Below are 25,009 nucleotides of genomic sequence, written 5' to 3' on the forward strand. Positions count from 1 at the left end.
CAGTACACCAAAGCCTTAGGTTGCTAAAGATACACTGTACATTACACGTATGCTCCCTGCATACAATGTAGACCATAAAGATGACATCCAGACATACCATCCTCCAAACCTTTTTGTCACCAGTCTCAGTGCCATCTTTGATCATCGGTCTGAACGCTCACATTGTTTGCTGGGTCACCAAGACATTTTTCAGATAAGTGCCCCATTGGGTTTTTTTGCTCTTATCTTTTTCCTTTTGTTTTGTTGCTTGTGGGGTTCAGGTCATCCAGAAAGGATAAAAGCCAGGGTGGGAGACAGATTCCCCATAAAGATCATCATGAGCAGTGTTTTTGTTTTGTCTCTGTGCTTTCCATGACCATACGTCCTGTTGTGTTTGTCAGGCTTTCGTCCCAAAGACTCTGCATAATTAGCTTTCCTCTTTGGCTATATATTTAGAGAAGCAATGTCTTAATCTTTTGGCAAAAGAGGTTATGGAAAGAAATTCTCACTCCAAAGGCCAGCCCTCCATGAAGAAAAAGGCCAAGAAAGCTAGGTATGATTCTTTGGTTGTGCCGGACATCTCTTGAGGCTAGTGAAAGCCAAGAGGATCATCCATCTCCGTTGTTAGAGTTCTCTGCCATGACCGCTTTGGAAGCTGGTATGGATCCAGCATCATGCACATCCCTGGAGGCTTTGCAGACATCCGCTATGGATGTTCAGGGGGAACCATGGCTGATTACTACCAAAGGACCTAGGTGTGTTCCTCAGACTTTGGCTAAGGAGGAGGTACCGACTGCCACTGCGGAGTGCCATACAGGGTCTGAGCCTTCTATGTTTTATAAGGCTGATGTCTGTGTAAAGGCTTATAAGGCTGATGTCCTTGTAAAGGCTTATAAGGCTGATTAAACAAAAAACTGAACATGTTTCTCCTGCTCCTAAGGATCCTCAGAGTGAATGGCAGAATTTCACTCGAGATTTGTTTAATGACCTTATGGCTTTCTCAAAGGATTTCTGTCCCAGCTCCCCCTTGGTCTTCTACTCCTAAGAGGCCTAGGGAGCAAGATTCCTCTGAGGAGGGGAATTTGGATGAGGAATCCCTTATTTATTCTTTCCCAATGTCTTGTCTCTTAGACTATGGTTCTGAGGAAGAGGTGTTCACTGGCCATAACACTCCTTTTGAGGAGACTTCTTTTGGGGAACACAATTTCCAGAATGCTGGAATTTTTAAATGGGATTGTGCCCAGGCTTCTGATGTTCAGAAAAGGTATTACAAGCTTTTGCAAATGGGCTATCCTAGACCTTCTGCTGTTCCTCCTATTTTGGCTGTCTTGTTGGATGCCTTTCTGTTCTGTGTCTCAGGCTCCGGATTCCCAGCCCCCTGCCCCCCCAAAAAACTGATAGGTTTTATAAAGTACCTGATGATTGCAAATTTCTCTATAGGTGCCCATCTCCTGACCTTTCAGTGGTGTCTGTGGCATCTGACAAGCCTTCTAAGTTACTGATTTCTACAAAGTTGCTTCCTTCTGATAAGGATAGCAGGGCTATGGAAAGACTGGATAAGAAGAGCTATACCTCACCTACCATTGCTTTCAATGCTGTCAATTATCAGACCCATATGACTAGATATATTTTGGCTCTTCTTTCTCAGGCCTGTCAGGTTATTTCTAACCTTACTAATTCTAAGGGGAAGAATTCTGCCTTCCATTGTTAGGGACTTCTTAGGTGGTTTGCCATTATATTAAGTGTAGCTATGATGCAACAGATGCTTCTTCTAGAGCTGCTGCCTTTGGTTCTGTGCTGAGGAGATATTCCTGGCTTAGGCTTTGCCTGATGATATTAAAGCTAAGTAGATGGCTGCTCCTCTGGATAACAAGCATTTGTTTGGTGGTGTTGCTGCTGATTTGTTTAAGTCCCTAAAGGAAAAGGGCCTTACAAGAACTGAAAAAAGAAGTTATGTCTTACCATAACATTCCATCTGTATTGTTGATCCTCATTCAGTCATTATGTATGGGTATCGGTTCCGATCTCAGAACCGAGCCGGCCATCTTCCAAGCTCGAATCAGCTACAACCTCTCGAGCTAAAACTCTTACCCAGAATTCCCCTCTCCCTGTTACCTCAGATTGAGTTTGCAAGTCAAAAGAAGGTAGAGGCTACCTCTGGTCAAATGACCTAAGAGAACTGGATGGTGAGATCCACTAGAATCCACTGGAGGGGGAAGGAGGGAGGGTCGTAATGACTGAACAAGGATCAGCAATACAGATGGAACGTTATGGAAAGACATAATTATCTGATATTTTTAATCCTCGTTCATTCCTTACATATGGGACAGAGTCTCCAGCTACCTCTATTCCTGGGAGGCTCTCATGGAAGGATATTCCTGAGCACTATAAAACCAAAAGATGCTCTTCCCCTGGAGGCCAAATCCAATTTGTAATGATGGATGAAGGTATGAGGTGTAGCCCAAGTTGCAGCTGCACAGATGTCATGTAAAGAAGCTCTGGCATGGAAGGCAGCAGGAGTTGCCACCAACCTTGTCGAATGAGCCTTTATGGTAGTCGGCAATGGAATATTACGTTGTGTATAAATGAAGGTCACAAGGTCTTTCAACCATCTAGCCAATGTGACCTTAGCAATAGCGCATCCTAATCTAGGTCCAGAATAGGCTAAAAATAACTGGTCTGATTTACGAGAGGCCTTAGTCCTGTTCAAGTTGAAGCAAATTTGCCTGTGAATATCTAGGGTATGTAGGCAATACTCTCCTTTGTTTGAATGAATGGGGAAAAAACTGGCAATTCGATGGTTTGATTAATGGACATTTCAGAGATCACTTTTGGCAGAAAGGAAGGATTAATTCTCAGACACTTTATCTCTATGAAAAATCAAGTATGGACTCTTGATGTATAAGGCTTGAAGCTCAGAGATGCATCTGGCAGAGGTAATGCCGACCAAAAACAAGGTTTTCCATGACAAATATTTGAGGTCGCATGAAGAAGCTGGTTCGAAAGGAGGCATTGTCAGAGCTTGTAGAACTAATGACAGGTCCCATGGTTGAATAGGTTGTCTAAAAGGGAGCTTCAGATGATTCACACCTTTTATGAAGGTCTTGCATAATTTGTGTGACATAAGAGAGGAGTCTTGAACACTCTCATGGAAACTGGATATAACAGCCAAATGAACTCTAATGGCAGAGGCCGATAGACCCGATTGGAATAGATTGGCTAGATACTCTACTATTGATGCTGGTGCTGAAAAGAGATCTACTTGCTTTTCTTTCAGCCAACAGGTAAATCTTTTCCACTTGCTTAGATAAGTAATTCTAGTGGAAAACTTATGAGATGCAATAAGAATGTCCTGTACTGGTAAAGAAATATCATTCTGCCTGGCAATCAAGGGAATTGGAGGAGCCAAGCTGTGAGCTTCAAACTGTCCAAGATGGGATGATTTAGATTCTGTGGATGGGAGATCAACCCCCGGGGTTGGATGGAGAATCCATGGTTGATCTAGCAGGTGAAGCCAAAGGAAGGGGAGCCAAATCTGACTAGGCCAATATGGTGCTATGAAGATCACCTTGCTCTTCAACCAACAGGCTTTCTTCAGAAACTGGGGAATGAGGGGAAGAGGTGGAAAAGCATAAAGAAGACCCGAGGGCCAATAGTGGACTAGAGCATCCCTGGGTGACTGTCCCGGAGGGGGAATTGGAGTGAAGTAGTTGCTGCATTTGTAGTTGGTCTGGGATTCAAAGAGGTCACAGCAAGGATGGCCCCAGTGGTGGAAGATCTCCGCTGCTATCAAGGGATTCAGGGACCACTCATGAGGTTGTAGAATGCACCTGCTGAGTCTGTCTATCATGTTGGAACTCCCGGGAATGTGCGTTGCTAGAAGAAAATGGTTGGTAGCCATTACCTATTGCCATATCCTCATGGCCTCTCGACAAAGGGGATAAGATTTGGTTCCGCCCTGTTTGTTGATGTACCAGACCACAACCATGTTGTCTGATTGAATCACAATAGTCCCAGGTGGCAGCAGGAGATGGAATGCTTGCAACGCCAGAAGCACCGCCCTCATCTCCAGAACATTTACATGCAGTTGGGCCTCCAATTCAGACAAAGTGCCTTGGACTGTCTGACATGACATAGCCCCACCCCACCCCATCAGGGAGGCATCTGTGGTCACTGTAGCCTTGGACTTCTGAGGGGAGAAGGGTGAGACCATTGTGATGGGTTGTTAGTCATCCACCAATTTAAATCCTGTTTGCACCTGTGAGTTACTCGAATCTTGGCTGAAAGCGGATGCTGAAAAGGATACCATTGGGTGAGCAGTAGCCATTGTAGAAGCCTCATGTGAAGCCTGGCCAGGGGGACAGTGATGATGGAGGCTGCCATAGAACCCAACAGCTGGAGGACAGAGTGAGCTGTGGATTTCTCCCTTGAAAGGATTGGGATCCGTTGTTGCTTTATCGTTAGAATCCTGTGCTCTGGAATGGATGCTCTGCAATTCTTTGTGTCCAATATGACCCCTATGAATTCTGTGGACTAAGATGGGGTAAGACTGGATTTTTGCCAGTTTATGGTTATGCCTAGCCTTTTTAAAATGAGGAGAGAGTACACCAGGGCTTCTTCCAATAGATGTCTGGTGGGGGCGGAGGTGAGCCAGTCATCCAGGTATGGAAACACCTGGAATCCTTGTTGTCGCAAGTGAGCTGTGATGACTGCCATGCACTTTGTGAACACACTGGGGGCTGTAGAGAGTCTGAAGGTAGTACTCTGAAATGGTAGTGACTGGCTCCCACACGGAAGCACAGAAATCTTCTTGATGGCCTGTCCACTTTTATGTGGTAGTACGCATCTTTAATATCTATCGAGCATATCCAGTCATCTTTTTCCAAAAGCGGGAGGATAGACTGTATTGTGACCATCCGGAATTTTTGTACTCTTACAAACTTGTTCAATACACTGAGATCCAAAATTGGCCTCCAGTCCCCAGTTTTCTTTGACACCAAAAATAGTCTTGAGTAGAATCCGGATCCTATCTGGTCTGGAGGGACTATTTGGATGACTCTTTTTCTTAGCAGCTTTGCTATCTCTAGTGCTGCTTCTTCCCTTTGACTGGGTGGAATGTCAGGTAAGTTTGTTGGGGGGACAGGACAAAGATCAAAGGGGATATGGTAACCTCTGGTTATTATCCTTTGTACCCAAGAGTCAGTGGTGATGGTTAGCCAGGCAGAAGGGTACAAGGAGAAACGACCTCCAACCACCTCCAGAGGAAAGGAGTTGGGCCACTCTTCAGGAGCGCTGATAGGATTGACCAGGAAAAGAGTCCCTGGAACTCTGGTTATGTGGACCCCCTCTGCCCCAAAAGGGGCATCTTCCCTGTGAGTTTCCCCCTCTGCCTCTAGGGGAGAACTCAGCCTGTGTATCACTGATAGGACCCTGAGACTTTTTGTACCATATCTTCCCACTCTTCTGGTTTCTGGAGAAAGCACATTGAGGGGAAGAATAATGGACACCTATGGCAGAAAGGGTCTTACCGTCCTGTTCACATCTGGCCAGTGTGCTTTTAACTTTGGGTCCAAACAATGAAGAGGCTTCAAAGGGAGCATTGAGAAAGGAAGCCTTGAAAGGTTCCATGAAATTACATAAGTGCATCCAGGCATGCAGTCTCAAAACAATGCCTGAACTCGCCGCTCTAGCTGCTCCTTCTGATGCGTGAGATATCGGGCGCATGGAGGAGTTTGATATCGATTCAGTGGTAGCCAGCTGTGAGGCCACTTTGTCACAGACCTCATCAGACACGGCACCAGCCAAAGTTTCAGAGAGCTCAGATACTAAATCCCTTTGAAGCCTGGTGAAGTGTGCCATATAATTCAGAGACCTGATTGCAAAGGTTGCTGATGCAAAAGTACGCTTCCCTATTCTGTCCAGAGCCTGTGACTCTTTGTTGGGAGGATGGACAGTCTGGATTTCTTCTGCCAGGTCTTTCTTGGTTGCAGCCGCCACCACCAGAGCATCTACAGGAAGACCATTAGACCAATGGGGGTCAGTAGCAGGAGGGGACAAAATTTTATCTGGCCTCCAGGGAATGGCCTCAATGGTGTCAGGAGCCTTCCATGCATGCTGCACGATTAGCTGGGCCAGTTCGTTGGCAGGTGAAGTAACCCAGGAGGTAGGGGGCCTGGTGGGAAAAGCCTGCAGGAACACCGACTCTTCAGAGGTCAGGTTAGAGGGCTGCCAGTCACCTCTCTGTTTAAGGATTTCGAGGATATCACCAAAGGATACCTCGGAGGGTGAGCGAGAGGACCCTTCCCCATCATCAAAGTCTGTGTCTTCAGTGAGGGACTCCTCTGTGGAGTCCATGTGCTTCCTCTTGCACAAGCTTTTGCGATGAACTTCCTCACAGGGAGAAACTGGGGAGGACAATGCAAAAGGGGTTTCCTGTGGGAGTACATCCTGAGGCCCTTGCGCCCAGTGTCCACTAGGAGTGACTTGTGTACATAGTGATCCAGAGGAGGGCGGGGAGATGACAGCACAGTATCACCAGCAGACGCCAAAGCCTTTTCAATTAGTTGGAAGGCCAGTCCACCTGAAGAGGGGTGTGTGTCATGGACAGGGGTCACCCCTCCCCTAAGTGGTTCAGCCTGCCAACTCAGAGTCCCTGGATGGCTGTGAAATGTCAAATTATGTACGCTACAGCTAACATCCTGGGTCATAGCAAAACTCTCCTGCCACAAAGTCAACTGCGGTTCCTTAGTGAGGTCCATAAAGGGAACCGTAGAGGGGGAAGTCTATGCTATATCAAGGGGCTTCAAAGGCAATGAAGGAGGAGAATAAGTAGGGGTCTTTGGCATAGGGTGATCACCTCCCAAGGAAGGATATGTCCTGGGGGGTGGGATACCTCTCGCCAAAAGCACTTGATCCACAAGACACAACACGTCGTGTTCAGAGAGGATTCTAGTGGATTTCATGGACACGGCTAAGGGGGGTCAGATCTATCCACAGATGAGACAAGCTCAGTGCTCACATTACCAGTCTGCACTGAAAATAACGATGCTGTAAGAGACTGTACTACAGGTGTCTGCACTGAATAAATCATCAGTGCCAAAGTCATGGTCTGCACTGACAGTAAGGTCAGTGCCAAAGTGGTTGTCGGTGCCGAGGCTGGGACCGAAAAAATTGGTGTCAGTAAGTGAGTTATCAGTTCCAGGTAAAGTATTGGAGCCGATGTGGTTACAGTCTGCACTGACAGAATAGTCTGTACTGGTAGAGAGGTCTGGACCGAGGGGCCCCTCGGTACCAATATGGTAAAGGGCACACTACTCGGTGCTGAAGTCACAGATAGCCTCGGTGCCGAGGGTGTAGGTACCGAAAGCACTGGAGCCAAAAGAGTCCGATCCAAAGTAGAAAGGTTGATGAGAGTCCCCAGCTGGGGATGAAGGAAGAGATTTGGCCTTTGAAAGATCATCAGTCTTTTTCTTATGGGATCTTGGAGGGGTTGAAGCCTCTGACCCAGAAATAGCCTCTGAAAAAGGAGATTTGAGTAGCCCCTTCAGCAACAACTTTATTTTTCCTCTTGATCAACGTCCTGTTAGAGAAGTTCTTACAAATTCCACAGGATAGATCAACTGATAAATGAGGCACATCCGAACAACAGACAGAGAATGTACATCTGAAGTAAGTAATTTATGCCCACAATCTGAACATCTCTTAATCCTGGACTACCTTTTTTTATCCATGATAGAAAAGAAAGAAATCAGAGAAAATACCTGCAATGGTACAAGAAATACCTGAAGGTAAAGAAGAAAAGGGGTCTAGCAACGATGGTATAGAAGGAATACCTCGCGGTAAAAAGATTGAAAAATTTTTAAGAAGAGCTAGTCATTAAATGCAATAAGGTAAGAGAAAACAATTTAGAAACTTTTCTGAGAGAAAAAGTTATTTTAGACTAGAATGGCAACAAATATTGTACTTGGCTGAAGAGAAGTAGCTTGACATGACCGAATGGCGACGCGGCAAATAAAATCTGGGGTAACAGGGAGAGGGGAATTCTGGGTAAGAGTTTTAGCTCGAGAGTTTGTAGCTGACGCGACCTTGGAAGATGGCTGGCTTGGTTCCAAGCTAAGAACCGATACCCGTACATAAGGAATGAACGAGCATTAATATCGGATCATATTTTTGTCTCTCCTGTTCCTAAATTCCAAAGGAAATTACCCTAATAAGTTGACCTTTGCATGTAGGCAGTCTCGCCCTCCACCCAAAGGTAAAAAAAAGGTGGGAAAAGGGCTCCTCCTGCTAAAGCTACCCATATGACTTCTACACATAAATCTCCTTTTCCTGACAAACCAGGCACTGTCTGACTATCCTGTTCTTCTCCGCCACATTCCTCTCTCTCTCTCTCTCTCTCTCTCCCTGTCCCTTCCAGTTTGGTTACATATTACTCAGGATTCCTGGGTTCTCTTCATTATTCACCTAAGGTACTATATGGCCTTGAAATTTCTTCCCCCTTTCATGGGCATTCCTCAGCCCCCTCAGGAATAATTGGCAGGAGCATTTGGGGGGGCTTCAGGGTCTTTTGACTTGGGTAGACATTCAGGAAGCCTTTTCTCAAAGAGGGAAAGAGTTTTATTCCAGAATGTTCTTGGTCCCCACGATAGAAGGCACTTGGAGACCCATTCTGGATCTTTGTCACCTGAAATTTTTCTGAAGTTTCCTTACTTTCGGATGTTGTCCCTTCAGACTTTGTTCCCTGTATATTTCCTCAGGCTTTTCTGGTTTCTCTGGACCTCAATGATACTTATATTCAACCTCTTTTCAGGAGGTTTTTATGTTTCTCTGTTGCTTCCTGGCATTTTCAGCTCTCTGCTTTGCCCTTTGGCTTTTCTACTGCCCCAAGGGTATTCACCAAATGCCTCACTCCTGTGATTGCTTTTTGCAGGCTGAGGTTTACAGGTCTTTCCCCTACCTATATGATTTGTCGTTTTCAAGCCTCCTCTCCAGAGATTCTTCTGCAATATCTTCACTTTGCCATCTCTCTCTTGCAAAGCCTAGGGTTCGCTATAAACTTCCAAAAGTCATTTCTGGGGTGCAGGATCCAGACTGTTCCAGTGCTGGCATCCCTGCCTCCTTCCAAGGCCCCAACTCTCATTTTCTTTCACTTCCTTCTTCCTCTGGCCTCAATCACAGCCATGGGGTATCTTGAGAGCTCTGGGTTTTATGGCTTCCACCATTCCTATGCTCCCTCTAGCCAAACTTCACATGAGAAAACTTCAGTGATTTCTAATTTCAGACAGTTTGGCTTCAGCATTCTCATCCCCTTGATTTCTGTGGTGGAGTCAGCAGTTGGCACTCAATCCATGGTTCCCTTTTCAGCCTCCTCTTCCCTCTCAGCAGCTGTCCACAAATGCTTCAGACATGGGATTGGGAGCTTCCTTCAGCTTTCTAAAGGTGATGGCCTTTGTTCACCTCATCAAATGAAAGACCACATCAATATCAAAGAGATGAGAGCTCTTCTGTTGTCTCCAAGCATTTCGCCCTCTGTCCTCTTCAGGGCCTTTCAAGGTTTTTACAGATGATACCACGGTGAGGTGTGAAACCGCAGGGGGGTGAAATCTTATCTACTATGCAGGTTGGTGCTTCTGGTGTGGGAACTAGCAATCCAGTATCTAATGACACTTCAGTAAGTTTACATTCCCTCAGGTCAGAACATTGTGGCAGACTTTCTGAGCAGGTCCATAACACAATCCTGAGTGGATGCTTTACAGAGATGTGTTTCTGGACATTGTCCACCAGTGGGGTACTCAAGTGGATCTTTTTTTTTTTTTTTTTGCCTCCCCTCTGAACAGACAACTTCCTCAGATTTGTGCCAGAGCCCCATGTCTTCTAATCTGGAAGGTGGATGTCCTCTCTTTTTTTCCTGGATGGGGATGTTTCTTTATGCCTTCCCTCCCCTCATTCCGAACGTCCTGTTCAAAATACAACAGGATGTTCCCAGAATCTTGCTAGTGACTCCCTTTTGGCCCAGACAGCATTGGTTCCCTCTTCTTCTGCATGTAGCCAAGGGCAATCATCACAAGTTGCCTCACAGGGTGGACCTCCTTGGGTTCCTATCACATAGTTGAACTTTTACAAGTTCGAACCACATATGGTCGAGAACATAGGTTCAAATTTGAAAAGGTGTGAGCGTTTGAATGAAAATCTCAATAAGCAGAGGTTTCCATTCAGTTCAATGTGGTGTGATCTCAGAGTTGGTATATTTAAGTAGCAGGGGGTGTGGGTGGTGCAGGGGTGCTTGCCCCCTTCTTGCAACAATTTATTTTGTTGTCCAATTTTTTTTTCTCATAGTTGAAGTTCTGTAACTTCGAACATAATGGTTCGACCATTAGGTGTTCGGAGTTATGGATCTTCGACTATGTGATATAGACCCAACATCCTCACACAAGAGAAGGGCTCTCTCATCCATCCTCACTTGTCCACTCTTCAACTAACACCATGGATGATAGGATTTTGATTCCATATAGACACCACCATTTTTCTGAGGATGTGCTTACGGTCCTGCATGAGGTCAGGGAGCCCACTACTTGGCAATTCTATTTATCCAAAAGGAAGAGGTTTTCTGTTTGGTGTTTTTCTTGTAACCTAGATCCACTTTCTGTGGACACTCCTTTGCTTCTATCTTATCCTTTGCTTCTATCTTATCTGTGTAAACTGCTCTATGCTGGATCGGCTTATTCTTCTGTTAAGACCCACTTGTCAGATATTTATGCTTATCTGTCTTTAACACTTCTTTTAAGCTTCTAGATTTGAGGCTAAGCAGTTTCTTAATGGCATCCTTCATATTAGACCTCCCAGGAAGTTTACACCTCTTCCCTGGGATCTTAATTTTGCTTTGGAGAAATTGATGCAGGCTCCTTTTGAGCCTGCTGTTACAGCTTCCCTGCAGCATTGTTCTTGGGAGACTGTACTTTTCTTGGCCCTTACTTCTGCCAGATGGTTGTCTGAGCTTCAAGCCTTTATGGCTTGTACTCCTTTTTTAGTGTTCCATAAGGACAGGGGTTGTCCCTTCATACTAATCCTTCTTTTATGACCAAAGTGGTGTAAGAGTTGTCTCTTAATCAGTCTGTTCATTTGCCCACCTTTTTCTATTCTCCACAATCTGCAAGTGAGAAGGTTCTGCACAGTTTGGATGTGCATAGATAACTCAGATTTTACTTGGATAAGACTAAGACTTTTCAAAATCTGATCAGCTCTGTTTCTTTTTATCCTGGGTCTTTAGGATTGCTGGTTTCTAAGGAAACAATTTCTTCTTGGATATCTAAAGTCATTTCTTATTGTTTCTTCTTTTCATGGCAAATGGCCTTTCTTCTTCTTTTAAGGCTTATTCTACTAGGGCTGTGACTTCTTCTGGTACTTTTTTTTAAAGGGTTTAGATACTAACTCTGTTCTTGAGGTAGCTACCTAAACTTCTGTCATACAGTTACCAAGCACTATAAGTTGGATGCGATAAACCCAATGCCAGAGCTGGTTTTGCTAGGCCATTCTTCATGAACTCCGAGGCCTCTGCTGGTCCTTCTTCCTCCCTCTCTTCTTGTTGAGCTTTTTGCACTCTCTCTATTGTAAGGAATACTGCAACCACGAAATGGAAGTACATAGTACAGTTGTGTAAGAACTTAACATAATGGCAGATGCCCTTCTCTTTACTATTGCAGTATTCATTCCCACCCTCCTCGCCCTGGTTCTTTTCTGTTCTGCATGTCCAGTTTACCTCTCTGATCCTTGGATTTTGATGTGCCTACTGGGTGACTCAGTTCTGAAGATAGTATGTCCAGATGTCACCTTTATGCCCTATGCTGTACACAGGGAGCATACATGTGATGTACAGCATACCCATAGCAAATAAAGATTGATATTCTGGCCAGATGTCAGGCCACCCTTGGCAGGGGATCCCTTTTTTGTAAGAAATACTGAAACAGTGAAGAGAAGGGCATCTACTGTTATGGTAAGTTCTTACACAACTGTACATTCCTTCACTCTCAAATGTCCCCGAATAGCTTTCCTTGTATATCTGTGAAAGTTTACAGACATCAGTCTGTGAGTAACTTATTTAAATTAGGACAGTATTTAAAAACCGTCCCTGACTTTTCCCTGGAATTATGTTTACTTGCTGTCTATGCAACTGTAAAGCACTGTAAAGCACTTCTGCTGTTTTTTTTCTGTAACTAGTACTACATGGAGTATATAAGACTCCATGCAGTACAAAGAATTATGATCAGGTCTCACCGATCATAACCCATTATGTGTTATTGATATGGATGCCAACGTTCACCTCTCAAGCTTTCTTTTGAGGTGAATTTCTTAGCAGCCATGTCTTAAATACATAATAACAAGGAGACCTGATCATAACCCTTTATATTGTAGTTAAAGAACTCATTAAGACAACAAACTAAAAACCTGTCACTGATTTTGGTCACAATTCATAGTTGTGACATACTGAACAAACTAGAATGGATGTTCACCAAAATAAATAAATCCATTCATTTTACCTTCTTCCATAAAATACTATACAACTGCAAACGTCCTTTACTTTCATTATTCATTCTAATATGCAAAACGGAGTCCTAAAATGATCCAGTAAAAACCTCCTAGGGATTAGGAACATTTTTAAGATGAACATGCTTCAAGCTGCTTTTTAGCAACCACCTGGAGTTCTCTCCCACAAGACTTGCATGTTTTCAGTAAAATTCTTCAAAAATTCTTGTACAACTCACCTTAATGACTGTGCATCTTGTGAGGAATCTAGTGGCACCTAACAATCCTTATACTTGCAACTACAGTTAAGTACTACTTTGGTTTGTGGTCATATTCCCTATCACTCTCTCTGCCTATCTTCTTGGCATAGTGCTAGCGGTACTCTATAGTCTAGTCTAGTCACTGACCCACCATTACACAAATGGTACAAATTGTATGATTTTATTTCTCTTGTTTGTTATTCCTTAGCCAGAGGTTGTTGTCCATACTATAAATTTGTTTTTTTTATAAATGGTTAATGCATTTTATACGTCTATGTTTGAACTGTATACAACTTGTGAATGTCCTTTTTATGTGTTTCCTTGTTGTTGCTCCACTAATGCGTCTTGCTAACTTTTTGTATTCTATTCTATTTGTATTCATGTTGAATTTGTACAAATGTGTATTTAAATTATTTTTTTTTTTTTACCAGGTCTCCTCCTGGTAAATGTAAATAAATAAAATTCACAGCTATACTTAATCAGGTTTTGGTTAATCTTTAAAATTATAAATTACATTTGGTTAACACTAGGCTTGATATATTTTATTAATAGCTAATTATAACAGACTGATATGTTTCCAGTAAAGCATATTCCCAGTTACTGAACAAACTTCCATTTGAGAGATAACAGTTTGTTTACAGTAATTTAAAAACAAATTGGTTACTTATGTGGCAGATGGAAAATATAAACAGAGATTCTAGCCTTCAGATATTGCTTACATAAGGTTCTTAACTTTGTTATACAGTATGAAGTAGTTATGACATGAGAAGAATGCTTTATAACTTTTTACTTGAAGTATTTAACTAAATAATAGCTCTTAAGTGCCTTTGTTTTATTTCCACATTCGTGACATACTTGTGGCTCACCTACAGACCCCAGAAGCTGGATCCCAAAATAAGATCCAACAGAAATTGATTTCTGTATCAGGTCGTGTTATTCTTTTGAGCACTTTTTAAATAGTGGTCTTTGAGCTCTGAAGCAGCGAGAGTGACCACGAAGGAGCAAGAATGAGGAAGAAGCTCTTAAAGCCATAGTATATCAGAAGCTAAAGTCTGAAAAAATGCTGAGTTGTATGCTATAAGACTTAAAACACATGCTTCACTGGATGGTTTATCTTGCTTGATGTGGAGAGGTTTATTTATCAAGAAACACTAAAATAAACAATATTAAATAAATGAAGTAATTATTTTTTTTTTTAATTAAATGCTGTGTCTATTTTCTTTAGGTAACCCTGTTCCCATGACAGCTGAGGAAAGGATTGAAGCAGATAACAGATCAGTCTATGTGGGAAATGTGAGTAGTTTAGTTCATTCTTTAATAACTATGCTACAGTATTCAGAAATAAAATGCATAAAAGAAAAAATATCCTTTTAGTGTTGCACAGCTTTTAATATATAATACATATAGCTACTACAGTTTGAAGCAGAAAGTTTAAAAAATTGCCCTGTTAATGACTACATATCATTTCATTGTTTTTAAGTGACATTATCCTAAGACATATATTACTTTGTGTGTAACCTTGGCACATGCAACCTTCAAATACAAAAAAAAGAAAGCATTGTTTTTTGCGGAAGACATCTGTATTACTAGTGTCCTTAATTTATGGACAGTTGGTGGTTTGGTATTAATTTCTTTGTGTCTTGTCAATTTTGACAGCTTGATAATTTTTGTTCTTAATAAACTTTATTTTAAGATACTTTGTGTTTAATGTGTATTATGGAGTGACATCAGGAGTATAGTGACTGCTTGTACAATCACTTGGTTTTATTTTATGCATTTAAATGGGGAATTTGTTGCACTATGTTTTATTATGAAGTCTATTTTTTTAGATGAAAGCTCTTATCCAATAAAATTACTTTTTGGTCCTGCAGCCTGAGTATAGTTAACATGTCACAGTACATCTGTGGTCACTATTTGTTCTTTCACACTGCAACTTGCTTCATTTGTACTGTTCTATCCTATAGAAAGCAATCCAGTAATAAAATATTAATCGCCAAAGCCACAGACCTGCAGATACAATGGTAGCCTATAATTAATGACTTGTCTGTGAAATAAAAATGTCCTGTAAAGAATAAAAAGAGGCATAAAGAAATATGGTAGGAAAAGACTTGGAAGTAGATGACATTAAAACACAGACAATCAAAGGAGATATAATGACTAAGATAGTACAGAGTAACATACTAAATTAATACCAAGTAGAGAAGAATTATCCAGCTAAGTGAAAAAATAACATTTTAGTGCATCGTTGCTTGAGCTTTATAGTTATTACCACAGAGTGAACTCAAAATACTTTAGTACATATATTTGTGAGAGTCCTTGGTGGGAAAAGGCAACTGAAGAAAAGGTGCGTGAAGCAGAAATGTTTTTTAGAATAAAAAAATTAAGGTTGGTTGAAAAAAAAAAAGAAGGTAGTGGATTAATAAAAACAGAGCATGTGTATAACAAAAAAAAAATATATATGCATATGTGTGTTCATAACCTTTCATCGATGAGTGTTCACAACGATGGGTTGGAGAACTCACACAGCCAATTGAAAATCAAATATTCAAAAAGTGCCAGCTTGTTAAGATAAATATTGCAATACAGTGGGGATTTGAGAGAGTGCCCTTTCCCCACTGTATTGTGATCTCAGAGCTGATATGTATAATTATTAGGGTGTGTACTTGCCCCTCCCCTGCAAAATCATGTGTTGCTTTTCAGTCCTTTGTGAATCGATGTTTTTGTTTTTTTTTTTTTTTAAACTTGGTGTGGTATTCACTTAGTTATGCCTAGACGATGTGTGCCTTTGATCAAACATTAGGTTTGTGTGTGTATATGTATGTATGTGTATGTATATGTGTGTATGTGTATATATATATATATATATATATATATATATATATATATATATGTGTGTATGTATATGTGTGTGTATATATATATATATATATATATATATGTATGTGTGTGTGTGTGTGTGTATATATATATATATATATATATATATATATATATATATATATATATATATATATATATATTGTGTCTAATGCTTAACATCGAAAAGACACTTCTCCGAAATTGAGCAGTAGACCCTACATATCAGCGAAAGTCCGCTTAAATGAAAGTGCACTTTCGTTGAAGTCTAGTACCCAAAACCAAAATAAAAACACTAAAACATGTTTTTACAGGGGGCAAGTCCCTCTGTACCCCCCACACCCCCCCACTTGAACATATCAACTCTGAGATCACACTACAGTGAGGAAAAGGGAATTATTCCCATTCTGCGCTGTAGTGTGACTGCCAAAGTTTCACTACTTCGAACAAGTGGACTCTGTGATGTGGGGTTCGAAGTAGTGAAACTTCGAACATATTGACGGAACCCATATATATATATATATATATATATATATATATATATATATATATATATATATATAAATTATAATGAGTATTAATCTCCCTAGTAATGAACATACAGTGGGCTGTACTACGGGGCAGGTGTGAGTCATGCTATACACAGTGGCTGGAGAGAGTAAATTTTAATTTAGAATCACAAAAATGCCATTTGTGATTGACAGATCACAGCTGACAGACTAGTTGTCACAGATAGCACTTTAGCTTTGCTGGTACTTTGAGGCTGTATTGAAAAAGGAAGGCATTTCAAAATTTTTATGCTAGTGTTTATCAGTATTCTTATGATTCTCTCCATTGATAATATTAGGTGACCACTGGGCAAAACATACTGGGTAATTGTAGGTATTGTGCCCAGTGATGATAACTAAGCTAGCCAGGAGAGATGGTCTTTATTAGGAAAAAGACACTAAGAATATTTGAATGATCATACGATTATTGTGAATGCATCATCATTTTTGCACCAAGTATGATAAATACCTTTTTATTGCCTTTGTTAAGGTGGATTATGGTGCAGCTGCGGAAGAACTAGAATCCCATTTCAATTCCTGTGGGATGATCAATCGTGTGACAATTTTGTGTGATAAGTTCTCTGGACATCCAAAAGGGTGAGTAAAATATACAGAAAAGTTATTCTACAATGTATACATGAAATGATAGAAAAAGTGTAGGTGAAGGGTGATATTTACTTATTTAAATGAAATTAGAACAATCCCACAGATGTGTTCTTCTCCCTGCAATACAAAGCCCAGTATAAACATATTGCCAGGCAAATAAGCTGGATGGTTTGAGGCAAGCTGTTGAATGACAGAAACTACTATAGACTGAATTCTTCACTGAGCTCTACAAGCTCCAACAATGCTAAAGGTGGGAAAATTCTTATCAGGCCACTTCAGAGGCGATTAACATAATAAGTAAATTTAACCTATTCCAGCATCATACCATCTCCTGGATGATTGCGTTTTCTACAAGATCTCTTTTAGAATCTATGTTTCATTAAGTAGTTGCTCAACAATCTGTGTCCCTGAATGTTGCTTTGTTCGTTTTGGTCCATACCAAACAGTACATTACATGGGGAAATTACTCCTCACAAAGAGTGGTACATACTTGGAATGTAGTTTGAGAAGAGAAACGGAGCACTGAAAGATAGTGACAGAGTTCCTGAATACATGTAACAGAATTTTAGAATGCATAAGATAGGCGGAGACATTGTAGACCAGATTTGGAGGATATAAGTTCATTACCTAGGATCAGCAAAGTAGACAGAAGCCAGCGAAGGTGTTGGATGGTATAGCTCCAAAAATCATCCTTTTGTTCTGCATTGCTGTAGTAATTGTAGAGTGTAGTCTACATATAAACTGCCACAGGCGGAGCTCAGGCAACAGCTTAATGTTATACTTGCATGCATGAATCGCTTGTCTTTTTTTATGGTGAAGGTATTTCTGAAGTGGTTAAGTACTTTCAATGACATCTGTGAAAAGAAACTTGGGGAAAGCACATTTTTCATCACATCTTTGTCTTGATGATGGCATTCTATCACACTAACTGATTATTTTTAGGTAGAACAGTATATAAAATAATAGACTGGTTAGTATCCGCTGTTATAATCACTTTTTTAGGCCTTGTTTTTGATTTCCATGATGAATTATGTCCCCCAGAATATTATATTTTGTTCTTTTTTCCTTTAGAGTCCTGTTTACACTAACTTAGAACTTCAGCATTTTGAATTCATGTTTTCTTTGAACAATTCTTTTAGAACATACTTTGATTTTTGTTAGTTACAATTTTAGAGGTTGAACTTTTATAATTTTCTTGCAACAGTTGCTAATCTTTCTTTTGCAAGAGAATACATACGCCTTTGTGTGTGTGTGTCACTTTTTCATTAAAAGTCTCAGTACCTGGTTGTTTGTGTCTGCACACATATCTGGATAAAACATACAATTGATCTCGCAACCAGATCATGGTCAACAGTGGCCCTTAGCAGGGCAATATCAATAATCCATTACCTGGTTGTCTCTCCCCATTTGTCATAGAACATTGTTCAAACCTGACCGTGTGCATACTGTTTTTTTTTCATTACTTCTACAATGATCATAGAGACTTGGGTTGAATTTAAAACTTTTTTAAAATTTTACAGGAAAAACACTGAAAGCTATTTGATAAGCAGAACACTCCAAAGAAAACAGACTTAACCATGAGCAACAGTAAACGTATTTTCCTTTGAAACTCTCATTTATTGAAAATGCATTTAACAACCAATTATATTACAAGAGTCATGATGGGATTCATAGTCAAACAGCATATAGTAAAACTAATAAGTAGCTATCTGAAGGGTGCTAGGAGTTCAACAGGCAAATGTATTAGGCGTTTGCTAACCGCTCTGGACAGCCATCTGGATTCAAGTGTTCTCACACTAGACAAATAAAGGCTAAGGGAATCAAACCGTGCACTTCAAAAAGTAGCTCATAGCCTTACTCATCTGTTCTAAATACCAGACATACTGTTGTAAACAAATAGTGCACTTCTCATCTGTGTGCCTGCAAAAAACAAAAATTAAAAATGTACTTACAGTTAATATTAACATTAAACTTGTAGATCTCATGTTGCCTACCTTATTCACAGCCAAATAATAATAATAAACACATTATCAGTCAACAAACCAAGGAAACCAAGGATCGTACCCAAAGGAAAAGGTTCATATGATGATGTTCATGTTTACTACAAAGAATTCCTTCCTTTACTCCATAACTACTTTGAATTGCATGAACACACAAATGCACACATAACCATCAGTTACAGCTCCTCATATGAACCAATACATAAATAATGACCGAGAACTGGGTTTCAGCTCACTGATGTGAAAACCATACAGTCCAACCTGTTGCACCCTCATGCTCTCCCAACATCTTAGCTCAAGAAATGGGGACAAGTAACACATTTTAAATATTTTTCTTACATACCTAGGAGGCTGCAATAATAAGAAGCTTTGCCTTGATAAGCATTTCCTGAAGGATAACACAGTCTGAAGCTCTTATAATTAACATTATTTAGAGAATACAGTCCACAAAGGTTTGCCAGAAAGCCACAGATTTTACAGGAAACAGACCAGAATACATCTCAATTTGTTTGCCCAAAATTAATGGGTAGACAATGCCCAAAAAAGAGAGAAATATGAATTATTATTTTCTTCTATTGATTTGTTAACCAAGTAAACTCCACTGGACTAAGTGTTCTTTTCAAGGGTGACCCAGGAGCATCATCTGAGTGACTTTCCCAAAGTTGAACAGTAGAAAAAATGGAGGTAGAAGGATTCAAACATTTTACTTTTTATTACAGGAAGCAGTTTAAGAGCTCAGAGCCTTAAGTGTTGGGCTTCTCTAATTCACTTGCTAAGTTAACAGAACAATAGGTGTTGCAAGAATATGCATTTTCTAAGCAATAAGAAATTGTAATGCACTCCTCAGTGCTTTATCAGAACATGAAGACATTAATGAAGGTCTGACATTTAGTACGGTGGTTTAATGAGTTACCTTCTGTAATCCTAAGGTACATCATTTGACTTTTTCTACCTCTATTGCCTACTGTGTGACTCTGAGCAATTCACTAAACCAAACAGTGTTTATAGGTTATCTGCCATAGTAATGTTACCACTCCATTAACTGGGAAAAATACTCCTGTACAAATACACTTGCCCACCGTTTCCTGGAATTCATTAATTCCAATGCCCAGGACCAGCTCATTCTTACCCCCACTAGAGGTAGCAACATCCTTGACTTGGACATTACTAACATGGGCAACCGTTGCTCTACACCAGTAAGCAACTCCTCCCTGGTTAGATCCGACCACAAACTAATCACCTTGGAAATCCACCCACCCCCCCCCCTCCGCAAAGGTAATCACCATGAAAAACTTCTCCAAAGTTAACTAAGAACAGAGGTGGCTAAGTTCATGGCACCCATTCAAATGGAAAATAGTTGCATGACTGCCGAATCATACACCAATGTACTGTATGAGCACGACACAAATGCATGGATCTCGCTATACCCAATAGAACCAAGATGCTCTCCTCAAAAAAAAAAAAAAAAGGGAAGACAAATCTGGTGGTCCCTTGCCATAAACAAACTCTACAACAGAAGGTGGAAACTGATGCAGAATAAGGTGAAGTCCCAAGACTGGAAAAACTCCCTTATCAGCCTCAACAAGATCCCTCATCAAATCCTCTAAAGCTAGCTATGAAAACAGGATTGCGGCAGATAGTAAAGATCACCACAAGGCCTTCTATAGTTATGTAAAGAACCTCCACAGCAATACCCAAATTTGCTCTGAGCTACTGCACAATGGTACCTCCTCTACTGAGCCAACAGATATTGCCAATATACTGGCTGACAGATTCCGTGCCAACATTTCCCCCTCTCTCCCCCCAAAGGACTAATCACAATATCAGTAGATTGCCAGGCACCCAGTATTACTGCTGCACAGGTTAAACAGCACTGTCCGAGGCCAAGAATACAGCCTCTATGGGACCTGACAATATCCCTGGCTGTGTTTTACATGAACTACAGAGTGAACTGGCACCTCACCTGTGTGCCCTGTTCAATCACAGCCTCACCTCAGGCTTTGTCCTTACTGAATGGTGCACTGCTATAGTCATCCCTCTCCACAAAGAAGGAGTGACTACAGACCCTGGGAACTATCGCCCCATTAGCCTGACAAGTCTAAAATGCAAAGCTATGGAATGCATCATCATGGACTTGATAACCAAGGATATAGGGAATCTCCAAATTCTAGATCCCACACAGTTTGGTTTTGTGAAGAGTAGATCATGCCTGCTCAACTTGGTTGATTTCTTGAGTCGGTCACCAGAGCTGTGGATAAAGGCACCTTGGTTCATACAGCCTACCATGATCTGGCCAAGGCCTTTGATACCATTCCCCACTCGGGAATCTTAGAAAAACTCACTAAGCTAGGCATCAACCCCTATATCACTAGGTGGGTTGCAAACTGGCTCACAGAACCTACAGTGTGAAAGCAGCTGACTCCAAGTCAGACTGCCGACCAGTCACAAGTGGAGTCTCACAGGGATCGGTCCTGTGTCCTCTCCTGTTTGGTATGTACTTCTCAGAAGTCCAGTCCAACACAAAGGGACTCTGGCTGACAAAGTTCCCAGACAATTGCAAGTTTGAGCCATTATTAACTCCCCAAGTGATGTTAACATCCTACAGGAAGGCCTCATGGAGACCAACAACTGGTATCAGAACCATGACCTTAAGCTCAATGCCAAAAAATGTCATCATCCCATTTTGGAAAAACCCAGTTCCTATGAACTACCACATCGATGGTAGTCCACTGAACACAGAAGGCGTTATAAGAGATCTGGGAACACAGGTTGACAGCAACCTCTCTTTTGACCACCACACTGCCACTGTGGTCAGAAAGTCCTATGTGGTACATCTCATTACGAAGGGGTTTGCATCCAGGAAGAAAGAGGTCATTGCCTCCCTCTACTCTTCCCTCATTAAGCCAATCATAGAGTACAGTGCCCCATTTGGCATGTATCTCACTTAGACACCTGCAACAAGTGGAGAGGCTGCAAAAGTACCTCACAAAGAGGATCCTAGACCTTAAACACTTGTCCTATATGGACAGACTCAAAAAAACTCTAACTAGTCTCTGTCTCATATCGCCTACTTATAGGTGACCTCTGCTTGACTTATAAAGCCAAGTCTGACTCGGCACTGTTAGAAATGCTACATCTAAAGAAATCCCAATCCCTCCGCACCACACATTCCAGAGACCTCAACCTCATTACCATGATCAACAGAATGTGCTGGAGAGACAGGTTCATAACACAGAGACTGTCCATGCTATAGAAGAGACTTCCCATACATGTCAAATACAGCATCTCACTGGCCCTCTTCAAGAGAAATCTTGATGAATGGATGGGAAATAGAAAATTCACCCCGTGGATCACTCCAGTGGCTCTACTCGACAGAGGCACTGGAAACTAAGGTCGGGTGGCATGATGCCAAGGAAATCCTATAGGCTAGGCTTGTAAAGGCTCCACGGCCATTAGCCTAGTACACACCTATGAACCTATATAATTATGAAACTTCAATAACTGGCATTATTATGAAACTGACTAGGATTATTAATTCTTGGTAACTTACAGAATGGAGGTACCTTAGGTAAGGGTAACTTGGTTAGACAAACAAAGACACAGACACACAGACTGTACAATTACAGTGCAATGCTGTCCTAAACAGCTCCATTCCCAATGTTAAATAACTGCAATAAAATACTGTCCCAAATGGCTGTAGTATAGCTCCATCAACATTATGTTCCTCCACCAACATTATACAGCTGCAGTAGCAAATACAAAATAGCTGCAATTCCAAGGAAAAAAAAAACTGCTATTCCGCCAAAATGCTATCCCACCAATGGCAAAACTTCCATGTTTTTAGAAACCTCGTTCTCATTGGCTCTACATTTCAGCCAATGAGACTTCCCAGAGCTAGAGCACCCGAGCAGTAATCATTGCAGCCAATCAGGAGTGTGATTCATATTACATACATACAGATATTTCAAGCACGGGCATTAAAGCCCTTCTAGCTTGCCAATATACCAAAACACTTGTTCCCATAATAAGTGTCCAAGCTGTTCTTAAAACTATCTAAACTAGTACTTCCTTTAATGTAATTTGGTAGTCTGTTCCATGCATCAGCTATTTTGTCAGAGAACCAATTAGTACACTTGTCATTCCTATAGAATTTTCTACATAGGTTATCTGATGATTCTCTAGTACATTTTGATAACCCCAAACATTCCCAGAGGTAGTTGTCTCTAAATGGCCTATATACTTGAGTAAGATCTCCAAGTAGATATCTCTGAGACATTGTACAAGTTCAGATATTTTAGTCTTTCAAATTAACTTAAATTTTCACATCCATGGATACCCTTTGTATATTTCTGCTGTACTCTTTCCAGTTTACTCATGCTTGTTTTCTTATATGGTTTCCATATTGTTATTCCATATTCCAGTTTCAGTCTAATGTAACTGACAAAGAATGACCATCATTTTTGATTATCTAGACTTTATAAATCTTTTTATACAACCTATAGTTCTATAACTATCATTAATCAATTGGTTGATATGATTAGAAAAACTCATAGCTGAATCTACCCATATAAATGGGTCCTTAAATGAGTCTACAGTTTCCATCACTGTATGCTGTATTAAATATTCAGGAAAAATTGTAACATAGCTTGAATGGAAAACAACCAAGAAAAAACACAAAACCACCTTCTGGAAGTGACAGGAAAGCCCAAATAAACAGTCAATGGAGTGTAAGTACACAATGATTAATTAAATCCACTTTAGACTCTAAGTGCTTTCATCCTGACAAGTATAGGACTTTATCAAAATCAAAGTGCCTGCCAACTTGCAACAGTTAAATAGCACTGACATTATTAAACAACCAAGAATTAAAGTGGTAGCCATAAAAAAACAGACTTAAACAAACCCATAAGACACAATGTAAACTAACAAAAATGTATGCAAGTAAAACACTTGTTGTTGTTGTGTCTTTCGGCTTTTCCCGGTTAGGGGTCACCACAGCGGAACTCCAGTCCACTAATGATTGGCAGTTGATTTTTACGTGCCGAGTTGCCGGCCCTGATGCACAAGCTTCAATGAAGGTACGCCCATTCACACATGTCTCCACACAGAAGACGGTCTAGCTGAAAATCGAACCGGACAGCGTCTTACTGTGAGGTGACAATGCTACCGCAGCACCACCACCACGGATATGCAAGTAAAACACTAAGTGTGTGATTATCAACACTTAATAAAGCTCTCTCAATAGGAATTAAACTCTGTATAAAAAATATATTATAAAATGGATGCCCTGTCTCTTAAAATCGGCATCAATGATATGTGTTCATTCATTCCTGGGGGGCTGTTAGCATTGAGAATTAGCTGCCACCTAAACTCACTCTTACTTATTTCATTAGACCAGTTTCCACCCCTAAATAATCTCCAGAATACGAAACTTAAAACCATTGTAAGCATCACAAGAAAGTGTATGTTTGTGTAGGCCATTGTTACTGTTATGGGTTTCTGTGTCATAAAGGTGTTCATAAATTCTTTTACATAGAGACCTTTCTGTTTTACTTGCGTAAAACCGGTTACATCCCTGACAAACACAAACATATATACTAACCCTATACTGTCACAATTTCCTCCCACTGAATTAACTATCTGAAGGGGATTACCTATTGAAATGTCTGTTGCTTTCACAATGAACAATATTTACAGGAACCACAGCTTCTTGTCCCCTTGGTAACAGTGTGAGTAGTGAATGGATGTTCGAATAAGAATGTCAAATTATGTCCTACCTTGTGAGTTAAGTGGTTTAATGCCCAATTTACTATACACTTCACTGTTGTATTTAAGTATCACCCATTTTTGTCAAAATGTCTCTAACCTTCTGACCAAGGAACCAAACTAAGTAATCATAGAATGAGAAAAATTTTGATTATTTGTTCTTACCCCTTTGTTGTTAACAAAACTTTGTCCTAGCAAGGGGACAAACCTTGTACCCCATCCTTCTAGGACTTTCATATAACTCTCCAAAACCCATTTTTCAGGGTAGCCCTTGGCCACAAACATGTTAATAAGATTACCAAGTTCAGTCTTAAAATCAGAGAGCATGGAACATATTCTAGCACCTCTGATCATCTGCCCCCTTATGATGTTCCTCTTTACAAAATGTGGATGGTTACTGTCATAAGCCAAAAAATTGTTGGAATAGGTGGGCTTACGAAATACTTTGGAGGTAAACTTATACTGACTGATGTCT

At 40.8% G+C, this 25,009-nt stretch overlaps 1 protein-coding gene across 1 annotated transcript in view; it reads left to right on the top strand.

Moving 5' to 3' along the window:
• The window catches only part of PABPN1L (PABPN1 like, cytoplasmic), a 237,131-nt gene that overhangs the window by 60,572 nt on the left and 151,550 nt on the right, over positions 1 to 25,009 (top strand). Inside the window, exons 4-5 of the mRNA XM_044081564.1 lie at positions 13,984 to 14,051; positions 16,653 to 16,759. Coding sequence (XP_043937499.1) covers positions 13,984 to 14,051; positions 16,653 to 16,759 — 175 coding nt within the window. The remainder of the gene's footprint in view (positions 1 to 13,983; positions 14,052 to 16,652; positions 16,760 to 25,009) is intronic.

This window comes from Protopterus annectens, chromosome 8.part1 (genome assembly GCF_019279795.1).
Source record: "Protopterus annectens isolate FY-2018-M chromosome 8.part1, PAN1.0, whole genome shotgun sequence".
NCBI lineage: Eukaryota > Metazoa > Chordata > Ceratodontiformes > Protopteridae > Protopterus > Protopterus annectens.